The 11,598-nt window shown below is 35.2% G+C and overlaps 1 protein-coding gene across 1 annotated transcript; it reads right to left on the bottom strand.

Annotated features, from left to right (window-relative positions):
* Nucleotides 1-921: 921 nt before the first annotated feature.
* Nucleotides 922-8,589, bottom strand: FGB (fibrinogen beta chain). The gene is made up of 8 exons (XM_060012175.1): nucleotides 8,455-8,589; nucleotides 5,625-5,816; nucleotides 4,962-5,145; nucleotides 3,793-4,020; nucleotides 3,146-3,259; nucleotides 2,683-2,808; nucleotides 2,189-2,474; nucleotides 922-1,581 (listed from the first exon to the last, which is right to left on the bottom strand). Exons 1-8 carry the CDS (start codon nucleotides 8,557-8,559, stop codon nucleotides 1,350-1,352), a joined length of 1,467 nt encoding a protein of 488 aa, XP_059868158.1. The 5' UTR covers nucleotides 8,560-8,589; the 3' UTR covers nucleotides 922-1,349.
* Nucleotides 8,590-11,598: the final 3,009 nt, after the last annotated feature.

The raw sequence follows: 11,598 nt of genomic DNA, 5'->3' as shown, positions 1-11,598 counted from the left end.
AAAGATGTTGTTTACAATGGGAGCACAATATAAAAGGGCCTGACCTTTCCGGGAATGGTGAAAAATTCACTGTGACAAAAGTGCAGATGTATAGTGAAGGGGGACAGGGGCAGGAGACAGTGCTGGGACGAAGTAACAAGCCATTTTCACTCCCAGCTAAGAAATCTGGATTTTAACACTTAGATAACAACGAGCTAACATTAAGCAGGAAAGTAAATTGGTCAGAATTTTCTGTTTTTAGGATGGTATATGTGATGGCAGAGTAACAGACAAATTGAATATAGGTGGGACAGAACCTACGGCAGGGAAACCAGGTAAAAGTTGAAGTTGGCTATGATGAGGAATTAAGGGAGTGATGGTATTTCCATGATAGAAAAGAATAACCTTTGGTTAGATGCAAAGGTTAAGAAGATGAGCATCAGGACAATGTTTCCATGAAAATCAGTGGCAATGATGCTACAAGAGGGAAGGAGGACTAAGGGTCAGATGGTTGCATAGGGCAGATGGAGAATACAGAGTAAAAGAAAGTTGAGTTGATATACTCATTTGCTGAGGAGAAGTAGAAAGAAGAGATATTCACTTCTACTTCAGTTCTGGTGTGACCATGTGAAAAACAAAAACCCAGTTGAGGCCAATAGGCCGAATTTCCAGAGGCAACAGGCAAATGCTGCTTCCTCCCTTGCTGTTTCCCTCAAAAAACAAATGGTGAAGACTTGACCGTGACTGTCCTCTTGGGATCTCTGATCCGCAAGTCTAGTTCCCTGCAGAGCAGTGGATTTTCATGGTGCAGAGGGAGATGCTGAAACTTCAGGGGTTCACTGCCACTTCATTAGCCACTTGAGGTTGTGAATGCTTCTCTTTTCTCACAAATTCAAAGCCTAATTCAGTGGCCGTGTGGAGTACAAAATAAGAAAACATTAATTTATTGTAACAGAAACCAGTTTAATGAATAAATCTTTTTGAGTTTTCTGTGACAGATCTTACATAAATAAAGAGAGGTTTAAAAGTGGACTTTTAAACACAGGTTTTTAGCTCACCTCACAGTTTTCCCACAAGGATAGAACATTTATCTTCCTAATTTGAAACTTTTCACAATCCACTGAAATTATGAACACTGACTATCCACAGTCATCCTTTTAGTTACATCTTGGCATACAATAGAAATGATGACTATGAAAGAAAATCATGTGCTGTTTTAAATGTCATTTGCCTAAATAATGTTTCCAAAAAGTCACACTTACTACATTTTGATAGCTTTAGAGGGATATAAGGTATGAAAAAAAATTCTGATGACATGATATATAAAAATGTTGTCACATGGGGAAGAATAATAATCTATGTGTGGAGGACTAGTGCTCTGGGAAGTAGGGCCTGATCTTCATGGACATCTTCTTCATCGAGTACCAGGACCCCTGCCAGTTCATCCACACCACTCCATCGTCTGTGCCGTGCTTTGCCATGTCCCAGGTATAAGGGCCACCCCAGTAGTATCTGCCATTTGGATTGGCCGCATGACATCTATTATACCACCATCCACCACCATCCTCTTTAGAACACTGCTTTCTGGGATCTGTAGTTTTCCTGAAAGGAAATTTGTTTGGGGTTATTAGAACTGCAGTGCCCTCAAGTTAATTCTTTGCAAAGTACGCACAGAGAAGTGCTGGGTGCAATATTCCTTCCCTCTGGTTCTATATGTAAAGTCACAATTACACAGCAAAGGTCTTCTCTGCCCTATAGGAAGAAAGGGAGAGAACTGGGCCTATGTGGCAAATTAATCTATATTTGTTACTTTATCCTGAAATGATAGCTTTCAGATCCCTTAGTGTTACAGATCCCTGGAAAACAAAATGGAGGTTTTGATATACACAGTCCAATTTAGAGACAGGGAAATCTGTCTAAGTACGCACTACTTTGTAACTGTGCTCAAATTCCAGTTGTATCTTTTATGGTTATGTGATTTTGTGTAAATTACTTAATCTCTCTAATTTTCATTTGTAAAATGAGGATAGTAATGGCAACGTTATAGCTGGAGTGCTTTAGAGTGACCCAGAAAGAGCTTAGCACAGTGGCTGGCACACAGGAAGTACCCAAGAAATGAGAGTCACTAATCACATTAGTGATCATTAATGACTCCAAGCAGCTATGTTAGCAGCGGTGCTAAAAGCAGGAGGGAAGAACCAGCACGTACCAGCCATCGTTGTCTCTGTCGTATGTGCTGAAGAACATGCTGTTGTGGATGGTCATAGTCCGGTTTTCTCCCACCAGTTGAGAAGCTCCTTCTATGAGGGCATTGCCAGCTGTGCCCTTGTAGTTGATCAATGAGAGTTGATATTTGTTGGCCTCATTCTGTACAGTGAATCCTTCATAGAGTGCTGTCACCTTATCTCCTTTCCAGTCCTCCATTTCAATAAAAAGCTTTGTGGGTCCCAACCTGGTAAGCTGACTAATTTTGTCATTTCCAAGCCAATACTCACCTAAAGGAAAAATAAAATAAAATCTCACCAAAAATAAAACCTTTAAAAAAAAAACTGGCTTTTCCCCCTCATCATTAGCTTTTATACTTTTTGTAAATTCTTCTTAACCTCCTAAAACTCCTAAAAACAGACTACCAACACTATGTTTTTTAAATGGAGAAAAATAATCTAAAAAAGAATGATTTTATTTTGTACTCCTAGCTTTTACCTGGTACACCACAGTATTTTTTCCCATCTGCATTGGTTGCAATATTTCCAAATCCTTCCTTATATGGATTCCATTTCCTGCCAAAGTCAACACTACCATCTTGACGGTTCTGAATTACTGTCCATCCTTTGGTTGAAAGAAACAAAATAACACACATTACCACTAACAAATAATGTCACTTTGAGGGCAATGTCTGAATTCCTTGCCCATTTAATTCATGCCCATTGATATTTAGTGCTCCAAAATAGATATAATAAGGAAATAGATGTGAGAGGAAAACGCGCAAAATCTTTGGAAACTGCAAGTGCCTTATCTTACCCCAAATTGTGAATCAGAGATATTCTAAAACATCAGATTGAATTCCAAATCAAATGGCTCATTGTTAGCTACGTTAAAGCTAGGTTTTATTTCCTGGCATTAAAATAATTTCAGCATAATAGGTCAAAAGCTATCAAACGCTTACCTCCTCTTTCTGTTTTCATATCACAGTATACTCTATATGGTTTGGTAGAACTGTCAGGCTGAATGAGATACATTTCAGATGTTTCACCTCCATTCCTGATAATTTCCTCACATTCTGCAACCATAAGATAACATTATATTTAGGAATTACAACATCATTACCTTGTCTTTAGTCACTAATTTTGTAAGATAACTGATTACATAGATACTAAGGAACGTTTTATTTTAGACATTTGAGAATATGTTGTAGAAACTGAATCTTCCTTTTACTAAAAATCGAACTCAGTTTCAAGGAATTCTATCTGCCAAGGGGGTGAAAAAGCTCTTCTCTACCTTTTGTGTCCTGTGATATCCATAAACTTCCAGAACTCACGTGATGGAGAAATCTTTACATGTATGTATCCATGATTCCAGCATCTTTTCAAGAAAGCATGTACATTACACCCATGGAGCTACCACCATAATTACACTGCTTCCTACTCATCAAAAACTGGCAAATGTATTAGGCATGCTAGGGATATCTTCATGATGTGCTAAGATGTCATTAGGATCTGTTGGGAAATCCACTGGACTTCTTTTAGTACTCTTATTTTTAGAGAGTGTGAGTTCTTCTGGAACCTACTAGAAATATGTGTCTTAACTAGCTACCTCTGCCAGACACCACAGGAATATTGCAAGTGACAGTACACGGGCTGCGGCAGTATTCCATCTGAGTTGAGACATCCGATTCTAAATTTTGTATTTTGCTTCTCAGATTTTCCAGAATTGAACGGAGCACACGAAGTTTAGTTGGAATATTACTGTTCACAGTCTCATCTATATATAACTGGTGCTTTTCCAGCTGTGAGGAGTACTCATTTATTACATTTTCATTATCTGGAAAAATGAAATTACGTAGGAATGGTTAGCATTTTCTCTCGATAAAAAAACTAAATGTATTCAACCACACAATTGTGATTCTGATTTTCTGAGAATGAACTTATAGACCCCGAATGAACATCGGGCAGTCATGATAGGTAGTTGTACTTAGGGGAAATTATTTTCCCCATGGCATACACAAATTAACATATAGTCTAGCTACTATAATAGTAATTTACCTTAGATTAAGCTAAAAATTATGGCTAATAATAAATACAATAAGTTGTTTATTACTTTGGTGAGGAAAAGAGGAGAAAGCAGGACTTAGGCTTTCCATCTCAGAAGTTCAACATCTTATGGAGTAGATACACTGATTTATTTATTCATCTTACTTAAGTACAGCAGAGACTTGAAATACACAAGAGAAATGCCATGATTCCTTTGAAAAATGTCCAAACTTGGGTTTGCTACTCCCTGAAACACCTATGCCATGCTGGCTCACTAGCTGATTCCTAACCACCAAGACAATAGCACTCAAAGTTCACATCTCAGGATTCAAAGGGTAAGATCATTATCTTCAATTCAATTGAGTATATCCTGGACACAGTTATATTCAAAACCTCAAATGTTAAATCTATAAATGCTAAATTTTTACTCTGTGAATATACTGTCTTCGGAGTCACAAGTTTTTTTTATAGACTAAAAATAAGGACTCACAGTGAAATTTTTCATAGAGAATCATCCTTGCTGATGCCAGACTGGGAATAAGAGCTGCATAGTGCTTGTCAGACAAGTTGCAGGTGAAGATGCCTAAGTGAGGACCTTGGGGTAATCAGGCTCATACTGAACTACTCGAACTCATCTAGAAACATGGATCTTCTCAGAATTGTGCATTCCCATGGCACTCTGACAGTTTCAATTTTATAACAGAATCAAACAGGAAACACAAGAACATCTACCTTTTACTTGCTTCTGCCTCTCTTTCCAAATGTTTCTTAGCACAGTTATATACTGAAAGGTGGAAGAAGCGGTCTGGGAAACAGACTCTATATTAGTCATTAACTCTTCTACATTCTTTCTGGTTAGTCTTTCCTCTTTTACCAAAGTATCTTGCAACTGACATCCTGTAGGACACAACACTCCCTGCAAACAAAGAACATAGCCAACATTAGATGAAGGATTGGGGTTATGGATATTTGTGAAAATAGCACATAGTGAAAATTCAATGATATCATTCACCAATATAAAAACTTGCAATTTGATTTTCTTTCTGTGAGACCAGAAATTCTAGGTTCATCATTATATTCCTCTGAAGATTAAAAATAATCTTTACCACAGAACAAAGGTAATTAGGCTATGAAAATGTTACCATCTGAACAGACAAAGTGGGCAAAGCACAAAGGAGATGATGTTTCATGATGTTTCATGTGTCCTAATTTGTAATCTTGGGCCCAGACCAAAGAAAATTAGAAAGGCACCCTTAGCTCAGGGCCCAATAAGTTTATGTTTTGTATTTACATCCAAAAGAAACAAACAAAATAAAAATGATGGTAATGTGGGTCAACACAACATCAGGAAGACATGATGAATACAGGCCTTCTTCGCATGGCAGGCCCACCCACCAGGTCTGGGTCAGCGTGCAGGCAGCCGTCAGCATCAGGGGGTTTTCTCTCCACTTTCTTCTGGCGGTTAGCTGTTTTGGCTGGACGAGCCTTATAGCCATCTCCGCTGATGGGAGGGGGGACGGGTCTCAGGCTGGGAGGCTCTTCCCTCTTCTTGTCATAGGGTCGATGACCACGGGCATCCAAACGAAACTTCAGGGAACCAGGCAGAAATAAAATGTAGAGTGTTATAGGAGATTTTAGATGCAGCTATTCCAACACCCTCATTCTATAACTTAGGTTATCAAATGACTGAGGATTTGCTTAAGATCCATCAACTAGCTAGTTGTTGTTCGTAAATCAATAGGTTCCTTAGGTCTCTTCAGTAACAGTAGAAAGAAAAACAGTGCAAAAAGCTATTGTGCCTGGGGTAGTTTTTAAAAGGAGACTTTAAAAAATGTTGCATTAGATAATGAAAGGTAATGACCTCAGATTCCTGAAACCTATAAGTTGGAAGACACAAAATAGTAAGAAATCTATACCGTCAGGAGGAATAAATGTTCTCAAGGCACTGGATTACTAAATTCCTGTAATTATTGTTAATTATTTTTTTACTTTCAATTTTTATGAATTGATGATTAATTTGGCTAACTCCTATATAATAATATTTAAGAGGTAATACAGATTTATTAAAAGCGAAATTTACTTAGGATTTATTTGTAATAAGACAACCATTGGCTCTAACACGTTTGAAGAGGAATAAGGCATTCTGGAGCCAGACTGCTTGGTTTCAAGTCTTGACCCCCACCACTTACTAGCTATAAAGATCTTCGGCAAGTTACTTCATCTGTAAAATAGGGATGATAAAAGTATCTGCCGTATAAGATGATTGTTAGGATTAAATGACTTATTGCATATGACACCCTTAGAAGAATACCTGGCACATATTGAGTTATTATTATTATTTTTATTGCAATCACACATAACAGATACTACAGTGTAAGTGGCTTTTCCACTACTAACTTCAACCTTAACTTCTATCAACAAAATTGTTAAATCATTCTCATGAAATTTTCTACTTGATTTCCTTTATCAAATACCATGATTTTCTCATATTTAAAATAATTCTCAAGGTATGTGCATTGCAATTAAAATTATTTGCTAATTGAAAAAATATTACATTAAAAGATAGTGAAGTGGAAAATATGCAATGCAATACAAAAGTGCTGGCTTAGATTAACTATATTATCATCATATGACCTTTGCCAGTACTTTCACCTTTTGGCACTTAATTACAAATTAACAAATGACTAGACTTGCTGCAGAGACTAAGCTCTCTAGCTATTTTGTGGGCCTAGAAGTCATCGAATGACTGTTTGGAATTTCACTGTCATTTATTCAGTAAGTTAGAATAATATTTAACATTTAGTGATAGAACGTTAGGCTTTAAACCCAGGCAAGTTGGATCAAGATTCCCCTGCTTAACTGCTGAAATTAAACTATAGTATATGTTATGTGTGACTGCAAGAAAAATAATAATGTATGAAGATTTGTAGGAAATATACATATTTTGTGTCAAAGACATGGTCCCAGCCAGACAGGAATTTTGTGAAATGTGATTCATCTGTTTACTACAGATCAAATTATAACAGAAGAAAAATATTTCCTTTTTATTTTAGAATATAATTAAAGAGGTAGTGTTGGTGATCTAGCTTTACTAGAGAAAAGTAAATGAAAAAGGTTAAACATCTTAAAAGAAATTATATGAAGTTTATGAAGACCACTTATTGAAATAACTGAAACTAGAAAATCCAATTGGAAGGCTAAACTAGTAAACTGTCTCTGTGTAGATCAGTTGGTGAGCAGGAGTGTAAAAGTGCTTAGCCAAGTACTTTGTAAAAGTTTACTCTTACACATTCTTTACATTTTTCTTACCTAATTCAATTAACCAAATAACTATCTTTTTATATGTATAGTTTGATAATTAAAACACTTAGGTTCCCTTCAAATTCAACAAGTGATCCAAAATGAATCACTTCATTTATGTATTACTGTGTACTTTTATTTCTAGTATGGTGATACTATGCTATACACAAGCAATTTGATCCGGAGTTATCTGATAATAAAATTTTAATTCTTTAAATATTCATTTCTCTAAATGTATTTTTGTATTTTTGACATCTTCAAACCAGTAGGAGTAAATCAGCAAAGATAGTTCTTGAGGAAAAACTCTTCTACAAATGAATAAATTAAATGGAGTGATATATTTGATAACCACTCATAATAACAATAAATAAATTTCTCATTTGAAAAAAACAATTTTTAATCTTCTATTACCATACTTGCTCTATTCTGCTTTTAGATTTAGTTTACAATTTTCATTCATAAATAGCCTGTAATTTCAGGAGCTTTATATTACCCTCCTTCACCAAAGAGCCATCTAGCTACTACAGCTTTTTTCTTTTAAAATGCTGCTCTTCTATTATTTTATAGTCTGGGAAATTTTCAGATATTTGTTCTCAAATTGTAATAACATATTGCTAGAACGCAATGGAAATGATAGTACTCAGGATAGCAACAATCGGAAAAACACATCTTAAATTAGCTCTGACATCTTCTTCCTGGGAAAATAAAGGTGATAAACCAGAAAATGAGAAATTATTATTCTGTTTTTATATAAGAAATACTATGCAACATTCTTTAAATAGAATAGGCCTTAGAGATTAACAATTCAATTTCATAATTAAAATCAATGTTAATTTCATTATAATAAATATTCACATATGATTATGTTTTGGTTATATTTTATATTAATAATATTAGTAAGAATACAATAATATTTAAAAGTCACCTCATCGTAGTCATCAATAGCTTGGCCCTTAATTATAAAAACACACAATAGTAGCAGTAGTAGATGTTTCATGGTTTTAAATTTTTGGAAGTTCCAAGAAACCATCCTTTGCTATAGACTTAACTGAGAGATTTTCAATCCTATATATACCTGAATCCTCTGTTAGCTATGTCTTTCCAAGTGATTACCTTCCTTAGTTAACGTTTAATTTTTTGGTTCACTTGTTGGCTGAACCATTTTATCCCTTAAGCAACATGTTCCCAGCAAGACTTATTTACTTGTCATACAACTGTTCCCTGTTGGCCAAGTTTAGTAACACCGAAGTTCCTTAATTCATTTAATCGGACAATATGATGGGAAATTGGGACATTCCTAAAAGAGCTGTGTATCACATTTCCTGTAAATTAACGTGGATGCTACACAGGCTCCCAAAGAATGTGTGAGGAAAAAAATATTTTTAATCCAAGCACAAAAAAATTCAACCTACTTACAAGGCACCCACTAACATTGTGAACTCACTAGAGGTTTACCATAAGTGTTGTTTTGGGGTAATCCTGCAATTCAGGTTTTAAAAAGGCCATTAAACTCAAGAATAATATTACCATGTGTTCATTTTATCTTTCAGACATTAATCAGAATAACAAAATTATCGATAATATTCATGCCTTATGCTATGATAGACTAACATGAAAAAGAAAATGTAGTCTTTTTTTGCTCTGACCACTTTCCATATTTTGTTCTTTACTAATATGTTAAAATGTTTAAATAATTCTAAACATTATTAAAATAATTAGTAGATTACAGATTCCTAAATCAAAATCATTATTATGGTGATTGGATACATATTTAACATTTTATTTTTATATTATATTTTATATTATTAATATTTATAAAAACAATGTTATTTTAACATTAGTGAAGCCTTCATATATCTATTTCAAATAGAAGCTCAGATACCATTTCCTTTCATAATTTCCTATAAGCTAACAAATGCATCTTTGTCGTCTTTTCATTGTTTTTTGCAATCAGGATTAACAACTCTTACAAGAATCAAAAGCAAAACCAAAGCCAAAACAAAAATCCCAGCAAGTGTGCTCTTTACAGCATTTTCCTGGGTTTTTTTGGTATGCAAAGTGAAACATCTGTTGTTAAATTTTTTAAGTGATTTTCTTAAAAAGATAGCAGGTTATCCAGGTTTGGATCAGGAGAATATGTTTTAAACAATGCTTTGAAGCAGTCTCTTGATAATGGTATCAAACACACTAAATTTCTTTCTTCTCTGGGTAACATAAGTTGCATTCCCAAATCCTTTTAACTCAGATTTATAGAAGCAAAGTGTTGAGTTTAAATTAAGTAAAATAGTTGATTGGATTTTTCCTAATTTATCTCATTCATTAGTACTGGGTAAATACTATACATTATGATTAGCTTAGTTTTAGTTTTTCTTATAAGAATACATACTCTGACTGAGAAAGCAAATATGTGTGTATGCATGTGTCAATTAAAAGAAGATGCAATAATATTTCCCTTCAAAATGTAACTGAGGAAAAGTTTATTTTAATCATCTGGGCAGGGTTTTATTTTAATGATGTCAGGTTCTTGCTGATTTAAAAAGACAGACAATGTTAAGACAACTAAAAATTTTTTTTCTTTTGAGGTAACATTATATTATCTTCATTTTCAAGCACTGACATTACATCAACTAGCAATAGAACCATTATTTAATTCCCAGAAGTTTGTTAATTTTTTGTTTCTTCTAGCATATTATAGTAACTTATACAACATTAACGTGAAAGTTCCCTTGTAAGTCTAACTGTTTTTCTACTCTGACAGGCATTCTTGCCATCACCAACAGGAAGGTGGAAGGAAATCACTAGAATTTATACTCCATGACACCAGACACTAAACATTCATTCCACAAATAGTTCTTGAGGGCCTCCTATGTGACAGGCAGTGTGCTAGAAGCTGGGGATACATTGGTGAATAAAACAGACCATAGTAGGCATTTGATAAAAAATCGTAGAATGAATGGGTGAACAAGCCTTCATTGAAACAGGCTTCAGATTCCAAGATCTGATAATCATTTATCTGCTTTAAGTTTTACAGATGATGAAACAGAGACTCAGAGAGGTTAAGTAAAGTACTCAAGGCATACAAGTAGTAAGTACTGGTAGCAGGACTTGACCCATGTCTGTCTGACCAGACAGTTCATGCTCTGTGCCTGTTAGACCATATTGCCCAACAAAATGCAAACATGATAAAGAATTAACCTGTACCTTTTTGGTTTGCTGTTGTTGTTGTTTTGGTCAGCTCTTTTTCTTGAGACTACAGTGTCTCAGACAGGCACTCCCATCCTTAGCCTTTATTTTCACTTACATTTTCACTGTAATATGTGGGTGTGGGCTGGATATTCATGTCTGTGTGAGAGGCATGGTTGATGCAGTGAATAATAACTATGAGTTTCTTTAATTCTACTTCTTGCTAGATTTTTTATAGAGCTATACTAACATTTTAAAATGCCTAATATTACAAAGTAAATTACCATGTTTTCAAAGAGAAGAAATGCATTTACAGAGATTCTGCTCTCTAAAATACTTAAATTTTTAAAAATGTTGTTGTCATTGGTGGAGGAGAAAGGGAGTACTATTTGTTCAGTTATGTTTTTAGATCAATAGTGCAGGGTTCTTCGAATTAGCTGATCCTCTTATGTAAGTCAAGGGCAGTAAATCAGTGACAGAAAAAAACAGAAATTATCTGTCCTGCCCAGCAGCTCTCTGGCAAGAAGGGCAGACTTGCCAGCACTGATTGTCAAGCATTTGTTGTTGATACTTTTACAATTCAAGTCAGGTCCAGTTATAGCACACAAGTCAATTTGTGTTCATCCAATATTTATAGAACACCTACTTTGTGCTAGAGGCCAAGGATACTTTGGTCGCCAAGATAGACAAAAGCCCTGTCCTCATGAAGCTTTGTGTCTAGAGGGGAAGACAGAAAATAAAAACTACTTATCTGTGCTGAACCTAAGACCCTGTGCTGAACCAGGAAAGGTGAGGCTTTGGGAACAGTAACTTAGGGACCCTAACCTCCTTCCAGGGGAAAAATGACTTGAAAGGAAAAGGCTTTTGGACTTGAAACTTGTGGTTT

The sequence above is a fragment of the Delphinus delphis genome, chromosome 5, assembly GCF_949987515.2.
Source record: "Delphinus delphis chromosome 5, mDelDel1.2, whole genome shotgun sequence".
NCBI lineage: Eukaryota > Metazoa > Chordata > Mammalia > Artiodactyla > Delphinidae > Delphinus > Delphinus delphis.
Note: the sequence above shows the minus strand (reverse complement) of the source record. Positions and strands in the feature narration are given on the sequence as shown.

Bases quoted from the DNA above. Each gene is read 5' to 3' on its own strand.
- FGB (XM_060012175.1), bottom strand. From the start codon at position 8,559: ATGGTTTCTTGGAACTTCCAAAAATTTAAAACCATGAAACATCTACTA. The intron at 5,817-8,454 runs GTGACTTTTAAA...GGTTCCCTGAAG, and splicing joins CTATTGATGACTACGATGAG to TTTCGTTTGGATGCCCGTGG. The intron at 1,582-2,188 runs GTACGTGCTGGT...ATTTCCTTTCAG, and splicing joins GACAGAGACAACGATGGCTG to GAAAACTACAGATCCCAGAA.